Source organism: Xiphophorus maculatus, chromosome 16, assembly GCF_002775205.1.
Source record: "Xiphophorus maculatus strain JP 163 A chromosome 16, X_maculatus-5.0-male, whole genome shotgun sequence".
Classification (NCBI taxonomy): domain Eukaryota; kingdom Metazoa; phylum Chordata; class Actinopteri; order Cyprinodontiformes; family Poeciliidae; genus Xiphophorus; species Xiphophorus maculatus.
In genome coordinates, this window is record NC_036458.1 from 16233596 (window position 1) to 16258346 (window position 24751).

Below are 24751 nucleotides of genomic sequence, written 5' to 3' on the forward strand. Positions count from 1 at the left end.
TGATTTCATGCACTTCAGATTTAAGATCCTCGTCAGTAGGACAGTTTTCAATTAGTTTGCATCTAATAAAGCTCATGAACCATCTCAAAAGGAAGAAAAAGTTGTGCATCCTGTGACATTTTGAATTTATTCCTTGTGTGGCAGGCATGGCGTACCACTGGTCTTCAAATTGTAACGAAGATGTCCTCATGGGTGTCCCAGTGTCTGCAGAATGACATTCACAAGCCGACCCACTTCAGCCATGACAGCCCTTCTGTCAGCAGACAAAGGTTAAAGTGCAGATTCTCTTCGAGAAGATGGTTGAATGCGGTCAGTCGGGGTTAGCTCCGACGGACAACTTTTGTCTTTTTCCGTCTCAGTGTCTCCATCCACATCCTCATCTCTGCTTATGAAGGCCAGCTCGTTCTCGTAGCAGAAGGAGTTGGCGCCAGACGTTGGGAATTTCCTCTCCTCCATGTCTTTGGCACTGCACCTGGGCGTGGACGGCACCTCAAAGGTTTTGTGAAAGTAGGCATAGTCGATCCTGTACTGGCTCCTCTCCTCGAAGATGACGGGCTCGAAGCGGTGGCCCCACAGGATCTCAGACGGCAGGTAAGAGCTTCGCGCTTGCGTCGTCATGGCCGTTGCCTCCACCAGTCCTTCCAGGATGATCACAATCTCAAAGTCGGACATTTCCAGGTCTTGCTTGCTGATGCCAAACAGGGGACTCTCTTCGTCGATCTCATGGATGACGGTGAGGGGAGCGACCAAAAACAGGCGGTCGGTGCCTTTATCATAGCCAACGTTCATGTCGATTTGATCCAGGGGGATGTACTCGCCCTCCTCTGTGTAGCGGGGCTTCACCATCTGAGCCCGAACATGAGCCTCTACAATGTGGCTCTTCCTCAGGTTGGCAACCCTGACCATGAAGCACAGCTTCCCATCCCTCATGGCGATCACCGCATTGTGGCTGAACAGCAGAGTCTCTGCACGCTTCTTTGGCCGCGCCATCTTGGCCATGATGGCGCCAATCATGAAGGCGTCGATGATGCAGCCCATGATGGACTGAAAGACCACCATGAAGACAGCCGCTGGGCATTCCTCCGTCACGTAGCGAGCTCCGTAACCGATCGTCGTCTGGGTCTCAATGGAGAACAAAAAGGCCGTCACAAAGTTGTTTACCTGCTTGACACAGGGAACAAAATCCTCTCTGTTGTTCTCCATGTCACCATGCAGGAGGCCGATGACCCAGAAGGCCAAGCCGAACGTCAGCCAGGACACCACAAACACCAGGCTGAACAGCAGGAACATGTACCGCCAGCGGATGTCCACGCAAGTAGTGAAAATGTCTGACATATATCTCTGGGATTTCTCGTCCATGTTTGAGAAGTGGATGTTGCACTGGCCGGTCTTGTTGACAAACCGGCTGTGGCCTTTGCGTCTTGTGTGGATCTTGCCATTGCCAAAGCTGCCCACGGCCGGCATGGTGCTGAGTCTGAGTCCTTCTTCTTCAGAGGACAGAAAGCTGTGGTGGTGGTGGGCCCTTCCTACGCTCATGCCGCAGTGAAACGCAGCCAGGGGGGCTTCACGCAACAAGCCTGGCTCATGCACAGCTGAGCCCTCTCACAGAGGTGCACAGCTCTGTTTGGTCACAACTTGGTATCAGTCGTCAACGTCTGGGAAGGAAAGGACAGGCAGAATGTTATCACCAAGTACAAAGATGGAACAGACAAACTACACCAAAACTAAGAGTGTGATGAAAATCATTGAACCAGTTGAAGGCGCTTATTTTGATTTGTCCTTTTAGTCCAAATGTTTCAAATGCAATGCTCAGTCTTCATTCTCTGAATATATGATAGACATATTTCAGTGTTTTTAGTTTCAAACTTTGACTTTTTCCTTTGCCCTCCAAAACATCCTTTCAACAACAATCAAGGCATTGATTTGTGTCTGACTTTCTCGTTTCTCCTCTTGCATGATCGGAAATACTCTGGTTCATACTATAAACATTTCAAAGCTCATCAAGGTACAGAAATAGCCAGCTAATTCAATGCCCTGCCACTTTATGTGACGTATCTTGTTTTTCCTCCAGCTGGCACAACTATTAGAGGCACTGGAGTACCGCGATGAGGCTGTGTGATTCCCTTGCGAGGTTGAAGTGGAACGTAATAGGGGCTAAAAAAAGATGAGGCAGAAAACTGGGTATTGAAACAGAGGTCGGCTCAGACACAAGTGGTTTGATGGCAACGTTCAAAGTGATTACCAAAGACATTTAGTAAGGAAAAAAAATGGTTTAAAACACCGCAGGACCATGTATGTGCTTTAAAAAATGATTAACTCGACTTACCCTTAAAGTTTCAGGCATCTAATTACTATTGAGTGAGTTAGTAGTAATTGAGGGTTTTTTTTAAAAAACTGTCAGATTATCCATTTTGAAGCTAAGATAATGCTATTCTTGCAGACATTCTTTCATATGTTCGAAACTAGGTTATTTCACCTTGTAAGAAGTAACCCGAAGGCTCTGGATCCATGTTAGCCTGTGGTATAGTGTGATTAAAGTCAGATGTGTTTAACTTTTTGACTTTGCAGTGGCTGATTATTACTTTCCAGTGGGAGTTTCTAATCTCTTCATCAGACTTTTATTTTATTCATACACTCTGTATTGAGCTAAAAGTATTCGTCTCCTTTCTCTATCCTGTTTTATCTTTCATATTACAACTCTTTTGTAGCCTCTAACAAGTTTTCCTAAAGTAATGCCCTTCCCCCTGCGTTTCTTCTACTCTCACCAGCTTCCCCCGTCTGTGCTCAAGAAGCTGTCAATGCGATGTGACCCTGATTTATTTTCCAGCAAGACAACAACCTGAATCTTCCATCTAGAGGTGCACATAAATTGCTTGAAGATTACAAGGTGGATGTTCTGGAGTGGCCTAGTCAAAGCCCAGACCTCAATTCAATAGAGAATTTGTGGTAGGACCTGATGAGTGAAATATCCCAACAACGAGTGAATACTTTTTAGAACCATCGCATAAACACAAATGTTCTGTTTTTTATTGCATAACTGGGATCAACTTTTGCAAATAGTTGTAAAGTCTGTGATGTCCTTGCACAAAGAAGCATTTAAAATTTTACATAACAGGCCAACAAAGTGGCATCCTTATAAAATTCAGAAAAAGTATAATCTGTTCAACTTTGAGAGACTGCAGATACTGCAATTCAGTAAGATGCTAACATAATTTTACAATCGTTTCTCTCATTTTGAAATAGTTTCCATATAATAAAATAATTAACACTAGACCTTTTACATTTAATTAGAAAAAAATAGCTAATCTGTGAACACTGAAACTTGTTCAGCCTTCACTACTCAATATTTATTTTTAAGTAATTTTATTTGACTGAATTTTCTGGGGTTATTCCCCATTAAATTCTTATTTTACTCTTAGTATTACGTGTAATTTAAATGCTGTTTTTAGGGTTGCACTAATGTCAAAATATGGGCCAATATTGATGTCCAATATCTGACATTGATAATGCTGTTTACCAATACTATACATATTTCCCTACACTTTCGACACAGTGTAAAAGCGACCACAAAACTGCTTCTCTGCTTCAATTAAACATCCCGTAATCCTGTACTGCATCACTACTAGTTACATGACTGAACAAATGCCACGTAGCCAAACCCTCCAGCTCCTGAAACACAAATGGCAGCAAGATGGAAATCAATATCGATTGTTAATATCGGCCCAGTTTCACGTATTGGGCAGACATTGATTTGTTAAAAAAAAAGGCTATCATCAGCCAATACCAGTGTTGATGCCAATATATCATGTATCACCAGTTTCTTTGTAAGAGTTAATGTCTTCACGTCTGCAACTTAACCTTTGGCTAGAGAACAAGTGTTCAAGAGAGGAGTTGACAAGAGTTTAATAAATTGGACAAAAATTAGGGGACTTCTTTTTAATTTGTAAAAAAATAAAAATAAAAAAAAATAAATAGAAATCTGGTTTCCTGTTTTATTCACTCGACAATCCACTACTACTTTGTGTTGACCTGCTTCCGCAAAGCGTTCTGTTTGTTAGATTGAAGTTTGTGGTTCTTGAATGTGGATCGAAGTGTGAGAATGGTTTATTGGGTAAAACAGACTGGTCTACATTTAGTCTAGATGACTAAATGTAGATACACATTTCATCCTAAAAGTTTCCTTCATATTAACATAGGAAGACGAGAAAATATCTGGACATCTGCTGCCCTCCAGACAGGAAGGGGGCAGAAGGTTTAAGGGGTCACATTGGTGGAGAAATGGCTAAGTATCCATTTGAATGATGGCATTTAGTAAGAAAATGCAAATGTTTACTAAAAGCCGCCCTTTAGGTTTAGACATACTGCATGTTTGAGTTGTAAATGGAGAGACTAATTTAGTCTCTAAAAGCTGTTAGAAAAAAAAAGAGAAACTGATTTGCATAACAAAACCAGTTCCTCTAACTTGAACTTGAATACTAATATCTGGGTCCTCCTAGCAAAATAGGAAAATATGATTCCATCTTTTTGCTTTCTCTCATATTTATCAGTTTGATGATGAAGGAATCATCAAATAAATGCATTGTGTTTGCAACATATGTGTTTTTTTTTTTTTCAAATTTGTTTTAACAAAGCTTCTTGGTGGAGTCCTGTAGTCTGTCCTGCCAGTGTCACCATCATGGAGCTTGGATAACTCCCCGTTTCTACCCTTCATTTAACAGGTGCATGTAATAAAAAAAAAGTAGGGCAGGGACAAATTCACTGTACTGGGACAAGTACAAATAAGTGTCAAACTACTCTTTGAATTATAACAACCTATTTTCATTTTTTATTTTTATTTTTTGCATGTTTTTAAACAATAGTTCCTGTTTCCTGATCATCTAGTTGCTAGGAAGCAGAATGTGAGTTTCGGAGGGATATTATTTTCAAATTTCTTCGTGCCAAAGCTCGTCTGCTTTCTCACAAATCACACTCTGCCTGCTGTGCTGTTACATTAATGCTAAGGAGACGGCAAGCTGTGAATTGTTCTTACTGGAAATATATTTGAGCTGTGAGATGAGCAATAATCCAACAATAAATCCATCCTCACTATGATGTGTTATCAAAAGAAAAACTTACCTTTTGTTCATGTGTTCTTGATAAAAGCAGATCTTTATTTTTCCTTCTGTTCCAAAGCTTCCAGGTTTTTGTTTTTCACTAGCCAAATTGCTGCATGACTTTCTTCAAGCTCCTTTCTCTTCTTCTCTTCTGTTAAGGGTAAAACCACTCTATCATCCCGAGAAAGCAAAGCAAGTAATCAGTTAATATCTTCATGTTTCTGCCTGATTTAAAACAATCTATTTCTCCACCAGAGCTGGAGAGGGTCCCAGTCTGTCCTTCTCTGCTTGATGTCCAGGGGTCCAGAAACAGACAAAAAATAAAAAATAAATAAATTACAGAAATACTTCAGCCAAGCTCTGAAATTATAATTTTTTTTATCTCAAAATAGAACAGCGGACTAATTAAATGAATTCATGGCCTGCTGGTCCGGTCCAATCAACAATTCGACTCGTCACAGTTTATCCTCTCAGCAGCGGTGGCCGACAGTCTCTCCTCTTCCACGTGTCTCTCACTTTCTTAGTATATCTGCCATCTGATCTTGTTCTGCTGCATATCCCACTCCGTATCCCACATCTAGTGAACTATTGCTCACGGCTCATCTCTGGTCCTCCCCCTCCCTCTCACGGTGTCACTGTAGATACTTGGCATTTGGAAATGACTACACGCTCTTCCTCGGTGAAGTGTTGATGGTCGGCTGATGAGAACTGCTGATGAAAGGACCAACTGGTTCCATCAGGTTTAACGCGTGCAAGTGTGACCTAAACATGATGACTGTTCTTATGAAACTGGTTTCACTATAAGCTACTTGAATACAGAGAAAAGACTTCCAGAGAGATTGGTTTGGTTTCCATTTAGACTCGTTTGGATATTGGAAATGTTCCTGTTGAACTTGCAAATAGCTGCTTTCTTAACTTTAAGTTTAATATTTTCCATAATATATTTGTTATTTTGTTCTAAAAGATGGACTCCCGTGTTAAAATGGAAGGGTTTTAAAATGTATTAGACAAGTCTGTTCAGGAAGAAGCTGCAAAAAATAAAAAATAAATCAACAACCTGGTTGCAAGTCTTTCTACAGCACCCAGACTCTTTTAATCTATGCCTACAGTTAATAATAATAAACTTGATAGGCAACAGCGACATTATAAAGCTTACTAAAACTGCACGTTTCTGCAAAATTTATAAAAAAAACACTTCAGGGATGCCTTTAAAGAGATTGTGAGCATCACTGAAGGAGCTGCTGAAATTTTTAGGTTGGTACTGATTCTGTTCTAAATAAGAAAACAATCTTCTGCATTCTCCATATGTCCAAATGCACACATGAGTTTGTTCGTCTTCTTGCAAAAACAACAAGAACAAAGTCATTTCTGCCAAGGAGACTAACTTCACAAGAACCTAAATGCAGAACTCTTTGGCGAGTCTCAAAGCTCCATTTTACTGCAGGATTTATGTATAAAGTTTGACTCTACCAGACAAAGAAGAAAACATTTCTGCCCGGACGACGTGTCCATCACGCAGAACTAAATTGTTTCATATTGTTCTTTTAAGGATTAAAAAACAAACCGGAAAACATATCACTTGAATTTGATTTATTTTGTCTTTGCGAGTTCAGCTTGTTTGAAGGAAACCAAGACGTTGCTCCTCTAAATATAACACTAAAAAACACTGGAGCTATCTCAAATTTAGTCTGAAGTGGCCATAAATGAGAGTAACTCTGAGAAAACCACAGAAACATTTTAAAGCAACTTGAAAACTATTGTTGCTTCCTGTGCAGACGTCCACTGTACGAAGTTACTGTCAGAACTGTAAATGGGTTACAGGTTCAGTTTGGAGACCAGATGGGGATGATGATGTAAAGGGTGCCATCGGGACGGAGTAAACCCAGAGCCTCGTCGTTGTGTACCAAGTTATTTAAAGGCCTCCTCTCTGCGGCAGCACAAACTGGGCCAGGTTCAGCCAGTTTCAATGGTTGGTCACACTTGATCACCTTTCAGATGACCGGCACACGTCTGGTTATTTTTATCCATTTCAGAGCTGGGAGGTTTTACGCCATCAAATGTAAGATGGGAGAAAAATATTTTCAAATGACGCCTTCCCTTGTTAGTTGGTAGATTTTAATGGTATTATTAAAACAAATTTATACTCAAATCACTCATTAAATCTCTATATTTGAATTTTTACCTTTTGTCATGAGTTTAATATATTTTGAGACACAAGACCCAAACTAATTCAAGAAAACAACACAAGCAACTCAAAATTAATATATAAAGAATGTTGTAGAAAGAAAATCTCAACATATAAAAAATCTTAAAGTTCTGTTTTTTTAAAAAAAAAAAATCAACAAAACATTGTAATCTCAATGATGAATAAAATGAGAAATGTTTTTAAGAATCTGTCTAGATTATTAAAGCATTAATTTAGTATCTTTTTTCTACTGTTATTGTGAAATAAACTTTCAAAGTGTGACTTGTTTCCCCCCATTGAAAATAGCTTAACTTGCTAAACCATGCAAAAATAATCACAGGTGTATTCCTACTGATTTCCTTACGTTTTTCAGAGAAATATATGGTACATCACCATCTTTGATGTTTATCAGCACCCAGAGTAAAGAAGTGTAAAAATCCTTAAAATAGAAAGATTTTTCACTTTAGCAGCACAATATCTTGATGAAAATGTAGAAAAATACACATTTGTATTAGAGAGATAAAGTCTTGAATAAAATAAATAATTGTTTGTAAATAAAAACACTGCTGGCCCGTTTACTGGTACCCAGATTTTGTAAAAGCCCTTTTGCCAGTTTCTACTGGCTTTGCCTAGTTGGATCAAACAGCGAGAGGAATCTGAAACACACATTCGCTCTCCGAAGCACAGATCAGCAGTAACTTGAGGTTAAGTAACTTCACGACGTGTGACACAAGAAAGCTGGAATCAAACTCCAACTTTCCAGTTGCTGCTCTTCCCCCTGAGCCACAGTCGTCCATGAAGGCAGCACACCTTGCCTATCGACGTCATCTCACATCTGTCATGCTTTCCCAATTTGAAGAGTCGCCAAGAGAAATTAGCCTCTTATGCACCAGGGAAACAGCTACGTTAGGGTTCCTATTTTAAAATTTCCAGTCCCTCTGATCAAGACTGTGGATTGAAAATGAAATACTGTCACATTTTGATGCTGTGAGACCACACAGCAAGGCTGAACCCAAGTCTTATGTTGCTGTGATTAATTCAGTGTAATTTTATTTTTAATAATCATAAATAGTTTGTAAAGAAATCTCTCAAGAGACGTAAGGTTCTGATCTTCAACCTTATAAACCCATGTGTTGAATCACATTTATCCTATAGTATCAAGGGTCAAAGAACGATTTAAACAAAGAAAATCTGTAAAAAAAAACAAATGTCTGTTCCTGACACAATTGACAAGAATAAGATAAGTATTACAGCGAGTTCTTCAAACATCAATCAGGAGCATCATCCTCCAGGCAGAGGCTGCTGTTTCCAGCCAGGTGCCAAATTTATATTTGTCCTAAGTGAACAACGTGGGATTTATCCATTGTCATGGAAACACTGATAAATCTAAGTTTGAGCAAACAAGTTGCATGTAGGTCACACTCCTCTGGACCTGATTTATTTAGATATTTCCTCCTTTTGTTGTTGTTTTTTTTAACAGTGTCATAATAAAATAAACAAACAAAAATAAACTTCATTTTGCTGAATGTTTTATCCACAGCGTCATACATGAAGCCAAAAACGACCATCCGGGAGGTCCTTTCAGCTGCAGAGTAAACACAGCAGTAGAGGTTTGGTTCTGGAAACAGGCTGTACTCACCGATCCGAGAACAGCCTCTACACTGGTCGCTATAATTGATCTCTGCTTGGCTAAATGGGCCACTTATTTTTACAGCCCGAGCAGATGCACCTGCGTACCGGTGTTTATACCTCAGCCGCTGATCAGTCATGAAGACCTGGTTTGGTGGGGCAGCTCGAGCTAGAAGAAACCCTGCAGGTGCTCATAAAACACACACACACACACACACACACACACACACACACACACCCACACACACACCAACACACATGCAATCCATCCCACATGTAGGAATGCAGAATCCAGCTGAAGCAAATTCATGTGTGATACGACGGGCTTGTTATTCCATTCAGCGTGTGTTAATTTATTTACTAAGATTATTGAATGTGAATCTATCTATACAACATGATTGCATGCAAATGACTTGATTACATGTTTTTTCCCTGGAGATTAAACTTGTCGTAAGTTTGTGCTGTTTATATTTAGTTGAAGTCATAACATAAGCATCAACATATTATTATTAGAAGGGCGACTTTTGGTGAAGAAATAATGTGACTGCAACATGAAACCATTTAGTCACAGTGTCCCTAAATATTCGCAAACCTTTTCCAACCAGGGTTTTATGTGTTTGACATAGAAAATACAGCACATAATTGTGGTGGGGATTTTATTTTATTTTGTCATATAAAGATTTTAATAGTGTGCTATTTGTTTGGTTACCTTTGTTCCAGTTTTAGCTACAAATTCTTGCTCATTCTTTTTTGCACATTAGCTCAACCAAACTCAGTCAGACTGAATGGAGAAAGTCTATGAACCCTGTCCCACCCGATGATGAGCATTCCCACACCATAACGCTGCCACCGCCGTGTTTCAGAGTGGAGACGGTGTGTTTAGGGTGATGCGCCGTGTTGGTTTCTTGCTCAGCTTTGGTTTCATCTGGCCAAAGCACCTTGTTCCACATGTTTGAAGTTTCCCCGACATGGCTGGATGGCAAAGACGGATCACTGCAGCTCCTCCAGAGTAACCATAAGCCTGTGGGCTGCTTCTCTGGTTAATGGAGGCTGAATAAATTTGCATGAGCCACTGAATTTTTATCTGCGAATAAACATGAAAACCTTGTTTTCATTCCCCTTCGCAGTCAAACACTGTTTTGTGTTGATGTATACAAAAGAAATATAAAATTATTTGCCCTCCACTGTATGTAAATCTTTAGATATATAGAATATAATAGAATAGAATTACTTTATTCATCCCAGCAGGGAAATTATTATATTTATATTATATATAAATTATTATTATTATATGTTGAATTCTTAAATTAGAGAATACAATGTTTTGCCATGTTTTCAAAATAAAAAATCCTGAATAAATTAATTTCTGTAGTCCTACATCTGCCTTCATCTTACACCTGTGGAGAACTTTCAATCCCTTAATAAAAACTAGTGACTATATTTTCTCCTCAATCCTGGTTTGTGTTTTTAAGCTGCCAAAGTGTAGAAATGTTTGATAGGAAAGTTCAGAGGTGGTGCTGTTTGTGGCGTTTTAAGCTTTTACACACCAAACCCCAACAGATCAAGATTCTGCTTGCAGGTGCAGAAGTGTGGAGCATCCATTAAAAAAAAAAAACAGCCTCCAGAGTGGATACGTTCTCAGAGTGTCAGCTAACATGACTTGAGTTTTTCCCTAGTGGGGGTCTCGAAGAAAGGAGGGCAAGTGTTGGGTTTTAATGAGGTGCGATGTTCTCTGAAGCAACATGACTCTAAGGAACAGAGACGTGCTGAACAGCCTCTGACACACGATTCACTGAAATCGTGTCTGAAAAAAAAATCATTTATATCCCATTGTTTTAAAAGAATTAAGAGGAGAAATCTGGCGTCCAAATTGAAAGCTCAACTAAACCCCCTGTGGTATTAAATTTGCGTTGTTTTTCATGAAGAAGAGCGCCAGCTGTCCCTAAATACAATTATCATTCATGGAGACACCATGAGGTGTGCAAAGCGTCATCCAGAAGAGTTCGAACCTGCGGAGCATGTCGGCTGTGAGACCACCCAGCAACTCATAGCGATTCAGAAAAAAAGATTTCAGTGGTGTCACTGTGAGTACCGATGGAGGCAAGACCTGTTCTTTCTATTTGTCTGGAGACAAATTATATACTTTACTTAATTTAATTTATCTATTTTCTTTGTATTCAGTTGCTCCAGCATCAATTTTCAGATCATTTTTGCAACTGTGGAAGGTCTCTACTCTGATTAAACATAAACACAGAATTACCTAATATTATCATATTGAAAAAATATATATTCTTCACAAGAACATTTTTATACAAGGTTTCTGTCTTGTACATATCCAGACACCTAGGTTTCTTCTTGGTTTTCCAAAAACTTTTAAATTTCTCCTGCATGTTTGTTTAATAAATAGTAGAATATGTACCTTGTGATTTTTGTACACGTTACATCCGAGAACAGACAAAGGAAGCATTTTCCTTTTACCATGACTGGACTTTCTTCGGTGTCAGAGGTACTGATTTAAGTGCTAAACTTTTATTTAATTTTATTTCTCACTTCGCACATCGCTAATGCAGCTAATCTGAAACTCTTCACTTTGTTATACTGCTCTCTTTGTATTTAATCATGCGTCTTTGTTTGTTTAACTGGAAAGTTTTAAATTTCACTGTCATGTGGATTTTCATGCACACATTTGACTTGCAACATGTTTTTTGTAAACAATAAAGTAATATACTGTGTATATATATACACATATAAATATACAGAAAACAAATTATTTTAAAATTATTTTAACAAAAGATTTGGAAAAATAATAATAATCTCATTTAATATTTTCCCCAATCAATTCAATTCATGTAAAATATATATTTTTTGATGTTAAAGGGAAATTAAAAGTACAAATATTTAACTAATCTGTGTTTTGTATAACAGGCTGACAAAGAATCCAAGAGTGGTTTCAGAATATATGGTGTTTAAGGAACTGTTTTGATTTTTAATGTAATGTTCTTTATGAAGGCAGCCAATTTAAAACTCTGTCATAACAAAATTAGAGTTTCTAGAAAATGAAAACAACTGAGCCAGTTTAAAATGAAAAATAATGAATCTTGATTGATCAGATTTAAATTTTTTTAAATTATGGCGGGAATTGGTTATTAAATGTCATCATTTATAGTTTATTTAGATGATTTTACTTGATTTAGCTGATGATTACTCTGCAGCAACTGGATTTCTAGTGACTCTGACTTTTGTCAATAACTCCAAACAACAGGAGCAATAAACCATTTTAATGAAAACATCAGTGTTAAGTCTACTATTTTGCAAAGTCCATGTGAAATATAAGAAGTTACAACCCAACATATGTACAGTACAATTTAAACCCGACAGAGCTTCTGTGTGCCAGAGGAATAAAGCCCGTTTCTTGCTCCCTCTAGTGGTCATACCTTCAAGTCATACTTCACACAACTACCTCACACGACATGATGTCCAATGAACAATAACACAAGCATCCCTTTAAACAGATTTATGACGATTTCCTGTGACGTCAGTTCGCTTCCTGTAAATCAGGATGACTCAAACAACTTCATCCTTTCTTGGGTAGAAAGGCCGTCTTTTAAACTCTGAAAAACATTAAAAGAAGAAACGAAAAGCTGGAAAATCATCATAAACAGAGGAAAACAGGAATAATAGTTTAGATCTGTTGAGCTGAGCGTTACAGCCCCTTCCTAAGGCTGGTGCAGCTAAACAAATCTTGAAATTGGTCCATTCCTAACCAGCTATAGATACAGAACTCAGTCATGTGAAGAAAGTATCATAATCCCATTTTTCATTTAGTAAATAGAATAAAAATGAATCAAATGTAAATTACATATATCAAAAACAACAAATGACAAAAAAGTTTGTGTTGATTTTTACCCTTGATCTGAATCCTCGTATTTGACGCAGGAAGGAGGTTTTCTCTTTCTTTTTGATCGCAGGGTTGTTTTTCACAGAGTCATCTATAAATAAAGACAAAGTGGCAGAAAAGGCCATGTGAAGCCAGCTTAAGAGTTATTTAATAAATAAAACAATACTTTGCATCTTTTAAAATGACGACAGAGTGAGAGTTTACTCACCAACACGATGTGCTGAAGCGTCTCTGCTCGGAGACCAAGTGGCAAACTTGGCTTCGTTGTAGTTGTTTGTATGAAGCGCCTTCAGTTTATTTTCCGCATAAACTTTGTCCTATAAAATATGGAATTGTACATAATAATACAGTATGTATTGTGCGTTTTATGTAGAATTCACAAAACAACTTCTGTTAGTAACAGAGATAATCCCTGTTGATAAAATTTGAAATTTATACGATTTTTTACCATTTGAGCAATCTCTAAGTCCTCTCTGAGTGAGATCGCTTCCTGTTTGAGATGCTGCATCTCTGCCTCCTTTGCCCTCAGGATCATCTATTACAACAGAAACGTCATACAGTGTCACACATATACCATAACTATTGAGTTTTTCCAACATTTCCTCATGTTTCATACAACATTTATTTGGGGATTTCATGTGAGATATCAACGCTGGGTTGATTTAATTAATATGTTTGGGTTTTTTTTTACTATTAAAATCTGGAAATTTCTATGTATCCCCCTTGAGTTGAAACATTGTAGATCCACATGTAGTAGTAATTTAAGCTACAAGTCTGTTGGAGTTTGTCTCTATCTGGTATTCACTTACAGACTGAAGTTTCTGCCAGTTTTGTTTTGTTTTGTTTTTGCTAAATATTGGATAATCAGATTGGATGGAAAGCATCTGTGAAAACACTTAATTTTACGTTTTGCTACAGATTACCAGCTGAAGTTTGACTAGGTAAGTTTATCAATAAAATAAAGTGCAATTGATTACATTGAGTCATTAGCTTTGAAATAGTTCCTTATCCCGAGCAAGCATGCGGCCACAGTAGAGAGGAACTACTGCCTTTTGTTCCAAGTTAAATGATTCCAGCTTTATCCTGATGAATCTGTTCCTAGTTCTCGTGTGCTACCTTGATTTGGACAATCGCATAAAATCTCAATAAAACACTAGTTTGTTTTTGCAAACTAGTGCATATTTTCAGAGTTCATCCTATATAACATTAATGGTAATATGACTTCTTTTTTCTTTTTTGTTTTAAATGTTGCTTTATTAGACCCCTCCCAAAACTTTATAGACACCTACTTCCATCTGGCAAACATCAGACTGTGCTTGGCTTCCTGGTAGCCGAGTCACTTCTTCTGGCTCTCTCTTGACAGGAAACAGAAATAAAACATTTTTGTAAGACTAATATTGAGTCTACGCACTCTAAGTGAAAAGAAAATGCTTCCACCTGCTTGTGTTTGAGTTCCTGGTTTTCCTGCTGGTACTGCATCACTGATTCCCTCTCGGTCTGCAGCTGCTGGCTCAGCTGAGAGTTTTCCAGGCATGTTTTCGTGTGCTGATCTGACAACACCTCCAGCTCCCTCTGCAATAATTGGATCTCCTTCCTGCAAATGAAAAAAAGCAGAGGCATGGAGGATGTTGGAGAGCTAAGTGAGTTTGGGAGGAAATTGCATTAGGTGGTGGCAGTTATTTGATTTATAAACCAAAAACGGAAAGTAAGAGAGCCGTAATGAGAAAATGACATTACTGGACAAATAAAGAGAAACAGAGAATCAATTATTTACAATTCTTCTTTTTTTAAAAAAATATATATTGGGAACATTTGAGGTCCAAAACGTGCATTTCTGGTAACTCACTCGTACTCCATGTGGAGTTCAGAGACGTCTGCACTCTCCCTGATCTGCTGATTCAGTCTGCTTCTCTCCAGCTCCTTTTTATGAGCTCGCCGCATCGCTACGATGGCTGTAAAAAATACAAGTCATTTTCATATCCCTGCTGCTGGAGGTTTACGGTTATTTCTTCTCTTTTATTAATAAGTGCTTAGCACAATTCCCAAGAAGAAGAACCAGACAGACAAAATGATAAAACTGTATCTACCGGACATAGTAGCAGCAGTTTCCTCCTGCAGGAGCTGGTCTTTCTCCCTCAGAAGTTCGGCTACCTGCTTCTGATGCTCCTGCTGAAGGTCCTTTATGATCTTCCTGTGCATCTCCTCCATGGCAGTGAACCCAAGATCACACGAAGCCTGTAGCGAAATGGGGAAACTAGTGTTGGCTGCAACAAAGGTGATTTAAGCGGACAGTTCTGTTATTGCTAAAGCAGAAAATAATATTAAAAATAGAAATGATTAATTTGGTCATTATTGCACCTCTAACCTCAGGAGAAGAACAACAAACACTCAATTCTTCCCTCCTCCACCTCCCCCTTGCTGGACAATGGGTGATACCTGTTTGTGCTGATGCCTCTGTTTTTGTGCCAGATGCGGCTAAAATCTCCAATTAGATTACTTCTGTATTTGATGAGAGGAAATTGTGAACAAACTTAGCTCAGAGATTATACCCTGTAGCATCAGGTTGCTACTATGTCAACAGTTCTTTGTACTTTCACAAAATAAATTAGCCAATTCCTGCTTACATTTCCATTTTGAACTATTTGAAATACTTTTATTGATCTACATGCTGAACCACTCAAATCAAACTTAATAGCATTCTCATTTTCAATAAGCAAATATTAACATTTTAGAGCTATAGTCTGTGTTAAAATTCACACATTTATGTGAGAGGCCCCTAAAGGTTTGAGGAACTCCAAACAGCAGCTCGTTTCGCGTATGCTTAGGGCCGGCTCTGCTTTGCTGCAAAGGACCAGGGAGTTGTCCAGATGCTACTCTGCAAGTCAAAGCTTTCCAGTTTTTCCTCTTACAATAAAAATGTAAATACTTTATTCTTTTTCATTTCAAAATCATCCAATATCAGGAACAACATTTCAAATTTCCCTACTTTCCCGCTTTTGAAGGTTAATGAGTCAGAAAGACAGTAAAACACAGAGGTGGCAGCATCATGCTTTGGGGAAGCCTTTCTTTCACAGGGACGAGAAACCCAGAGGAAAACCTGGTGGAGGCTGAAAAAGTTCTAATACTGGAGTGGAAGTTTGCTTTACAGTAAGACAATATAATGACCTAGTCAAAGTCCACATATAAAACAGGTACAAATGTTTATTTTTGCAAAGCTAGTTGAGACTTAGTTTAATAACAGCCATTTGTACTCTGCTCATCCATCAAAGACACAATGAATGCACAGTTCCTAAGAAATTGCTTGAAATGTCCTTAGAGATATTCTATATTCACCAGCAGAGAAAATATTTTTTCAAAATCTAATGAGAAAATATTTGTACTACCTGCAGCTTTTCCAGATCTTTCAGATAAGCTTCTCTCAGAGTGGCTCCATCAGCTTCTTTGGTTTCGTCCTCCTGTGCTTTGCGCTCAGCCACAGCCTGGTCAGACAGAGAGCAGATGGGAATCTCCTCTGTGCACAGTTTGTGCTGCCTTTCTTTAGAAACACACGATTTGGAGTAGTGGCCGTGCAACTGCTTCATCTCCTCCTCGTGGATCTGCTGCAGTTCCTTTATCTTCTCTTGAAACTCCGCCTCCAGCTTCTGTATCTGCTCCTTGTGACAACCCTCGATTTTCTGCATGTCTTCCAGGAGTTTCTGGTTCCCGGTCTCCACCGATGTTATCTTCTGCTCGGCCCGCTCCAGCTCCTCTCTCAGCACGCAGTTGTCGTCCTGAAGCTGGTTGAAGGCTTCGTTTAAAGCCTCCTGCTCTTCCATCACGCTGCCAAGCTCCTGCTCCTTGCAAAGATCTTGCAAACTGTTCTGTGACGCCTTGCTTTGCTGAAACTCTTGTCTTGTGTCTAAATAAAGCCTGTCAGACAAATACATCAACTTGACCTGCTCCTGGAAAAAAGTCAGATCGGCTACAGAAACATCGTCCCTGCTATGGTTCATACCTTCTTGGACTTGGGTGTGGTTGACAGGAAGCTCCTGGCAGACCTGACATAAGAACTTTGCCCGCTTTTGCAGCCGAGACAAGATTTGCTCCAACAAACCTCTTTCTCTCTCCTCCTCTACCTTTTTCTCCTCAAGTCGCTTCTTTATGCATTGTTTTGCAGCTTCATCTGAATCTTTAGCTTGCTCGTCGTAAGGAGACAACTCAGAGGGGCTGATGTCTGCCAGGCCTTCCCGCTGATCATGACTGTTTATTTGAATAACGCTCTGTTGCTGAAGTTTCAGAGCAGCGTAAATGAGCTCAGCTTCAGCGCAGAACCTTCCTATCAGGCTCTCTAGAAGCTGACCGCCGTCACATCCGGTTCCTCTGGACTCCATCCTTTCTTCACTTTTTAGGCTCAAGATTTTGGAGATCAAGTTCTTGTAACTGCGAACCAAATCGACCTTATCCTCCTTTTTTGCTGCAGATAGCTCGCAAATCCCGTTTTGACTCTGCAAGACAGAAACCATTTTCTCCACAACAAACAGCTCCTTGATCAAATACTTCCCCACGTCCGACATGCCATGTGAAGGCTGGGTGTTGGCAAATCTAGAAACGATCTCTTGTTCAGCTCCAACTAGTTTCTCGTCGCCAAGGATCCTGCCCTGTTCTTTGCTCAAGTTGCGTGCCTCCTGCTGGAGTCTCTCAGCATCCTTCTCCCCTTGCTGAAGGCAGCCAGCGACCCCGGCCAGCTGCCTCTCTATGTCAAGGGCGTTGACGGGAGTTGCCTGAAGCCTCTCCCCGCAGGCCTGGACGACATTGAGAGCCACCTGAAACCTGCCGACCAGCATCCTGCAGCGGGCCTCCGTCTCCTGGGCAAAACGCTGGCTCTGCTTGGCCTGGCTGTGGAGCAGCAGGCTGAGGTGCTGGGCCGTGGCTCGGCTCTGGGTCAGCTGGGAGCAGAGTTGGGGGTCCTGGCAGCTGACGTGACCCTGCTGCTCCTCCAGTCTCTGAGTGATGTCTCTCAGTTTCTCCTCGGTGACGAACAGCTTGATTTCAAGCAGCTGGATTACGGACATGAATTTTTCCGAGTCGTCTCCAGCAGCAGTGAGGTGCTGGCATGATGCATCCACTGAGAGGGAGCGGGATCTCGCGTGCTCCAGAGACTTGCTGTTGCTTTCTTGAGAGACCTTCGTCAACTGAGAGTTTGGAGCCTCGAGAGTTTGTCTGTCTTGACCCTTCTGTCTGCCTTGAGGAAAAGAGCAGGTGCAAATTCTCATCACTTCGCTCAGTTTCACTTCTGTCTCCTCTAAGCTGTTACCCAACACCTCCATCTTCAGCAAGACCTCGCTCAGCTCCTGCTCCTTGCTGTCCAGTAGCCTTTCATAGCCTTCCCGGATGTCATGTGTTTCAGACTCCCTTTGCTGCACCTTCCCCAAAGCAACCTGAAGATCCTCACAGGCTCTCTCGTATGAGTGCTCCAGGTTGTAGTAGTGTGTTTCCTCTGTGTTCAGGCGATCCTGCAGCCTGCCCACCTCTCTGTCTGCCTCTGACAGCTGGCTCTGCAGCTCCTCACAGCGACGGTCCAGCTGCTCCCGTTCCTCTTGCAGCCGCTGCACGGCTGACACTGTATGAGCCAACTCCTCCTGCAGTTGCTGCTGCGCCTCTTCGATTTGTCTGGTCCACGTCTGAGTCTTGCTGAGGCTCTCCAGCTGCTGCTCGGCCCTCTCCAGTTTGTCCCTCAGGTCCTGGGAGTGTCGCTCGGCCTGAGCCAGGCTGGCGCCCAGGCTCCTTCGTTCCCTCTCCTGACTCGCCTGGAGGAGCAAGAGGTGCTTCTGCAGGCGGGCCTCTTTCTCGGCCTGAGCATCCTCGTAAGCGCGAAGCTGGCCAGACATCTCCTGGAGGTGTTTCTGAAGCTGTTCGGCCTCCTGTTGGAGGCTCTGTTGGCTCTGCAGCTCCTGCTGCAGCTGGGCCACCTGGGACTCTATCTCCCTCCTCTTCTCTTCGCTGGCGTTCAGCTGGGCCTCCAGGGAGGTCACGCTGTGCTCCCACTCCCTCTGCTGCTCCTGAAACCGCTGGCGGTCCTGCTCAAGGTGCATTTGAGCGAGCGCGGTGGCGTCCCCGGTCACCAGCAGCTGGGCCTGCTGGGCCAAGAGGTCGACTCTTCGCCGCAGCTCGGCCTCCTTGGCCTCTTCCTGGCTCCTCTTCAGCTCTTCAAGCTCCATGCGGAGGTTGTGGTTTATCCTCTGCAGTCGCTGGAAGGTTAAGGCTTGCTCTGAAGAAGAATTGGCGTCATTCTGCAGAGCATATCAGGAGAACAAAGGTTTCAGTCTTACAACTTGCACAATAGAGACCTTTAACTTAATTATGACTCCCCTTTGTAAAAGATACAAGTCCACAGCATCACAGATCCTCCATCATGTCTAATCAGTAGGTGTGAGATGTTTTTCCTCATACCCATCCTTTGTTTCACCCTAACTCCACCTGGACTGTGGGTTTCGGAAAAGTTCAGTATTAATCTCAGCAGAGCAAAGCACACAGCTTCGATTAAAAGCCCAGCTGAGCTTAATAAACTCCACAGGTTTACGTTTGTGATGGTGGGACCGTAAAGGTTTTCTTAATGGCATTCCTAGCAATGTACGGGTCGCTATTGAGACACTGTGCTTCCAAAACACCATTAGATTACTAATTGCAAATTCCTAGAAATTCTGATCAACTTGAGGGAAAAGAAATTGTTGGATTTACCTTAAAAAAACACGTTATGGGTATCAGTGCAACTGTGTGGTATCTACTGAAAACACATTTTAGCCTCAAAGCAAATGTATTCAAATTGAAGGTATAGCAGGGATGCAGATAAATTTAACGCAAGGTTAATCATACAAATGTCTGATTTCACCTGTACACAAAGAAGTTTCTCTGAAATAATCTCTCGTTCTTGTTGCAGCTCGTCCTGCAAACTCTTGTTTAGCTGCTGGATTCGTGACAGCTCTCTTTGTGTTTGTTGCAGCTGTGGAGAAATAGAAGCAAAATGTTTTCTAAAAAACATGCTAGCCTTCTATAAAAACAAGATAATCCATATTTTGTTTGTCCCATTGAACTTTATGCAAGATTTTCAGTTTGCAGCAGTTTTGTTGTAGATAAAATCTCACCTCTTTGACAAGTTGCCCAGTTTGCTGCTGACTGAGCAGTGCTGCACGGTCCTTTGCACATGTGGGGTTTGTCAACACCTGCTGCTCTTCCCTCTGTGCCTCAGTTTCACAGCCCTGTGAACGCGGCTGCTCAGCTGCTGTCTCTGTACCTGCATGTTTCCGGAAATCCTCACCATCAGACAGCACCACTGTTGAAGAGGAGTCGTCGCTCTGGAATCCCTCAACAGATATAGATGCGTCTGTCGCAATACCACTTGTTAGTCTCATCAAATGTTTTATGTTTCATAAAAAAAATATTCACTGAGAAAAATGTTGATGCGTTTAACACTAAAGAATACATATTCCACACGTTATCAATCAATTTTAGCACAGATCTCACACTTTACTATTTTCTTAATGCAGCATCACAAACATCTGGGCTGGTGACATAACTCACCAGTCTCATTGGTTTCTGCAGGAGGGTGGCACTGGGCTTCTTCAGTCTCCTCCACCTGCTGTGGAGGATTTGCAGGTGGAGAAGAGGGTGAAACAGGGGGGCGAGGGGATGACGGGTCTAAATCAGCCAGGCTTTGCGTTCCTTCTAGCTCCTGTTGAGACGTGAGTTCTTGTTCACGTGATTCTTTGCAGTCTTCCAGCTCCTCTTCTTCATTCTCTGCAACGGAGCTGGGAGAAAGAATTGCACTTCCTCACACAAAGGGTTAAATGTCAACTCAAATTACAATTATCACATTTTATTCCAAAATTCATTCCTAAACCCAATGAAATCTGAAATGAAAAGAATGTAGTGCACCGGAAAATTGTGTCAACTTTAACGAGGTCCCTTAGGGAATAACATAAAGCCTACCTTTGGTCTTTTTGTGTACGATTGGGCTGCACATTTTTAAAAACTGCTTGCACCCAGTTGTGCTTCAGTCCAGCGGTCATTGCACACAGTGTGTACACCCCATCTTTGATCTGTGATAACAGAAAAAGATATTAATTTCCAGCATCTTGCCCTGACACATCTGAAGTGTATCTTAAAGGTGTGCACACCAGGTAAAATGAACATTTCTCATGTAACCAAAGGAGACCATGATTAATCATTTAATACCGTTCTTCAAATTGCAAAGTAACACATTTTTCCATCAGGAGTCATCCCTAAAACAAACAAAACTCTTTGAATATAAGACAATTTAAATAACTCAGTCCATATCCTTAAACTCATGCTTGGTTTAAGCTCACCTTTCTTTCACATTCAGCATAGGCGTCTATATTCTGCATCTTAATTTTCCTCCAAATCAATTCAATTGCAAGGACATTCCTTTTAAGGTCAATGCACAGATTTTCTTCCAGAGTACTGGATTCTGGCTAACCTTCGTCATATTTTCTTTAAATCTTTTTGTCTCGATTTATTTTGACTCACTGTGATGCTAAAAAAAATTAAAACCTTCTTTTTCTTTAACTTTCCGGTGAATACATGTGTGCAATTTTAAACGACAGATCAGCAGTAAAATGAAAGTGTATATTGCACCTGCTTCTTTTCTTTCGTGGTCTGGTGATGACATATGGCAGTCGAGACCACAGAGGAGGAGGATGGAGTGGAGCTGCTGCGTAATGTTAAAAATGGTAAGGACACAAAAAAGATGCATTTCAGAAAGAAAACACTAAAGAAAGACTCGCAAAATCTAAATATTCATTAAAAAAAATTAAACTTTACCTAATTCTCTCCACCGAAGAAGATTGTCTCCCAGAATCCAGTGTTTTCTTCCCAGTACTTTGTCCTTTTCTTACTTGTGAACTTGCACTGGTATAATATGTATCTGCTGTGGAATCAGAAAACCTCATAAATATCAAAGCATCTCAAATATTATTTTGCTGAAAATGATCATAACCCCTGCATAATGGATCGCACATATTTAAGAAAACTCACATAATTAGTAGAAACTAGTAAACAGGGCAATTACCAGTGGATCGCTCATCAAGTCTGCTGAGTGAGCGGCTGCTCCTCATGAACGGAGCGGCGGTCAGAGAAGAGGCTTGCAGGGAGGAAAAGCTGCGGCTGCTCCGCAGGCGGAGAGCTGGTTTTGCTGGTTCTGATGTTGGTCTGGTTGTCTGGTGGCTGCCGCTGCCTCTTCTACCAGCAGCTTTACTCCCAGTTGCTGCCGAGTCACTTCCTTTGCTGCTTTTCCCACCAGCAGTCCTAGGAGCGCTGCTGGAGTTCTGCTTGCCTCCAACACATCCTCTGAGCTCCTTTAAGAGAAAAACACAAGAGTTTTCTCAAAAAAAAAAAAGAAGAAGAAAAAACGTCAGATATAATTCTAGCTCCTTAGTTGAAATATCAAACACCACACCACATGCTCATCCCAGCCAAGCTGGGTGTTTTGACACATGCAATCCAATAAACCCAGTGGGAGAGGCTTTTAATCCTGACAAGAGCTCTTAATTTACTTAAGTACCATCTGACCCACACCGAGGCCACAGACAGAAACACACACACACACACACACTTTAAACTTAATCACACTTGATCAAATGAGAGCCACCACATATAGGCAGTGCACTCCAGTGTCTGTAGATGCAACCTCAACTACTGCAGAGGCAATTAATCTGTGGCTGGAGCACAAGGCAGAGAAATCAATAGCAGAAAGGCTGAGGAGGCCTGACTTAGGGATTTGTGCGGACTGTAAATACACCGAGCTGATCTTTAGCCATTTATGGCAGCATAAATCAGATAAAACACATGCAGATCTCACATTATAACTCTGAAGTAGTTGTGCTCATATTGCACAACAACTTTCACGTCCACAGGGAATATTGTTAATGGTAGAAGGCCAAATCTGAACGGTTTGTCCCTGGTATAAATATTATTGTTTTATTAAATTGAGATCCATATTGACAAATATAATGTATTCCCAATTGCTGGATGACCTATGTTTGTATAAATAGATTATTTTCTTATTTTATTTAATAAAACTATTTAGTATTTCTACTGGAATTACTTGAACACCAGCCGGGTTTTTACATTGTAATACTTACATTTTCTTTGTCCTTTTGCACAGGTTTGTTGATCTTTGTGGTTACCAGTGCCTCATTCGATCTGCTATAGACACAGACAGACGATAAATCATCACGGAAACCTTCACATATATACAAATGTCAGTGTAGACTTTTTTTATGTAAATTGTTTGGGATGTCCTTGATTTAATTTTGAGAAAAGTGAATCTCTCTGCGCAAACTATGAAGATACTTCCAAGATGTTCTCACTTAAAAACAAACAAACAAAAAAAGGCTCTTTCTATGTAACCAAAAATATTTTTGGAACTGGTAAAAGTTATGACCAGTTGTACAAATGTTTAATGAAACAGATCTAGAACAATGTCTGCCTTAAAATGTTTTATACAACATGCAACATTTACTCACGTTACATTAGATCACATTGACCTACCTTTGCTTTTTGGATGCCATCTTCAGCTACAAAGTGAAGGAAAAACTCATGGAAACAAAAATTGAAAAGTTTTCATGCTTATATGATCACCCGGTGCAAAAAAGGGGTCAGCCTGTCTGGCAGAAACTGGTGAATAAATCGCAGACAGGTGAACAGTCCCAATGACACCCACACAAAGACTCGCCCACACGTAATCCTATGCAAACTTGACACACTCCATTAGAGTTTTGTAGGATTAGCCCGACAGCCCAACAGGATTACCATGCTGTGATTTAAGAGAACTTGATGCAATAAACCTTTTGCTACCTTACAAAGTTCTCCAAATATATCAGATTATTAATAAATCTCTTGTCCACAGCCCTCTTTTGCATATTTCCGGCAGATTTAGGGTTTTAAAACTTTAACTTTCCTCACAAGAAGGAATTATTTTTTGGATCTGGTTTAAAGTAAACGCTTTCTTCATCATACAGCATTGAAACAGACCTGGAGATTTTGGTTGAGAACTGATTGCTGTTCATGATTTAATCATCTTTAAAAGTGAAGACCTCAGAGCATTATGCTGACACCGCCATGTTTTACCGTGTTGTTGCAGTGTGTATGTACTGTATGTATGCGTGTACGTTCAACAAATCATAACATATTCTTCATCAAGGGTTGGAGAGGTTTTAGAAAGGATTCATTGTTTTTGTTTGTTTGCTTTTTCTTTTATTAATTTTGCAACATTATTCATCATCTGGTCACATTAAGAATCTAAGAGATGTCTGTCTTCACTGTGCCACAGAATATGCACATACAGTATGTGTATGATTCTTATTATTTCTTTTTAGCTTTACTGTAACCTTTCTGCAAACTGTGGCTTCAGCTAGAAGAGTGTAAATGAACAAATATCAAGAACACATCACCAGAACAGCGTTTGTCTTTTTTTTATATAAGTAAAACTGAAGCGCATCAACTTTCAAAGTTTTTATGTTATTTTTCTTACTATACAGTCTTACGGATTTATAGTGGTAATTCGATTGAGACCTGTTGGGTTTGTGGTCTAATTGGTACAATATAATTTATTCAACGTTTACGTGAAAACGCATGATAAAAGTAACAATATGATACAGTAATGAACATAAAATATCTATTTTATATACAGGAATATCAAATACAGCTTTCATGTTTAAAAAACAAAACAAAAAAAACATGTGCATTGTCCCAACCATAAAGGTGCAGACTATTTTAGAATTGAATACTGAGGGGAAATCAATACATTAAGCACTAATGCATTTATGTAGTGACACACAAATGCAGTACTATTACAATAATACCTCGATGTTGTTTGCCAACCGAAATAATAAAGAGAAGAATACCTTAATGAGCAGAGCCAAAAGGTTCGGATCATTATCCTAAATCCCA

At 40.3% G+C, this 24751-nt stretch overlaps 2 protein-coding genes across 3 annotated transcripts; both read right to left on the reverse strand.

Annotated features, from left to right (window-relative positions):
* Nucleotides 1–5650, reverse strand: LOC102224589 (ATP-sensitive inward rectifier potassium channel 12-like). The gene is made up of 2 exons (XM_005807035.2): nucleotides 5116–5650; nucleotides 1–1655 (listed from the first exon to the last, which is right to left on the reverse strand). The coding sequence occupies exon 2, from the start codon at nucleotides 1534–1536 to the stop codon at nucleotides 271–273; it is 1266 nt and encodes a 421-aa protein (XP_005807092.1). The 5' UTR covers nucleotides 1537–1655; nucleotides 5116–5650; the 3' UTR covers nucleotides 1–270.
* Nucleotides 5651–12170: 6520 nt separating this feature from the next.
* LOC102224852 (trichohyalin) lies at nucleotides 12171–23458 on the reverse strand. Of its 2 annotated transcripts, none has more exons than XM_023348713.1 (18): nucleotides 23351–23458; nucleotides 22942–23005; nucleotides 21870–22155; nucleotides 21623–21728; nucleotides 21437–21509; nucleotides 20771–20880; nucleotides 20363–20589; nucleotides 19927–20165; nucleotides 19674–19784; nucleotides 16189–19074; nucleotides 14893–15040; nucleotides 14652–14757; nucleotides 14243–14399; nucleotides 14095–14160; nucleotides 13254–13340; nucleotides 13014–13122; nucleotides 12814–12896; nucleotides 12171–12518 (listed from the first exon to the last, which is right to left on the reverse strand). In XM_023348713.1, the coding sequence occupies exons 1-18, from the start codon at nucleotides 23368–23370 to the stop codon at nucleotides 12462–12464; spliced, it is 4935 nt and encodes a 1644-aa protein (XP_023204481.1). In that variant the 5' UTR covers nucleotides 23371–23458; the 3' UTR covers nucleotides 12171–12461. The 2 variants fall into 2 exon arrangements, with proteins under 2 accessions (XP_023204481.1, XP_023204480.1); XM_023348712.1 differs by having other exon boundaries at nucleotides 21437–21512.
* Between the last annotated feature and the right edge of the window lie 1293 nt (nucleotides 23459–24751).

Coding starts and splice junctions, on each gene's coding strand:
- LOC102224852 (XM_023348712.1), bottom strand. CDS start 23,370: ATGGCATCCAAAAAGCAAAG. Junction 19,075..19,673: donor AGAAACTTCTTTGTGTACAG/GTGAAATCAGAC, acceptor TATGCTCTGCAG/AATGACGCCAATTCTTCTTC. Junction 15,041..16,188: donor AAGATCTGGAAAAGCTGCAG/GTAGTACAAATA, acceptor ATTTCGCTACAG/GCTTCGTGTGATCTTGGGTT.
- LOC102224589 (XM_005807035.2), bottom strand. CDS start 1,536: ATGAGCGTAGGAAGGGCCCACCACCACCACAGCTTTCTGTCCTCTGAA.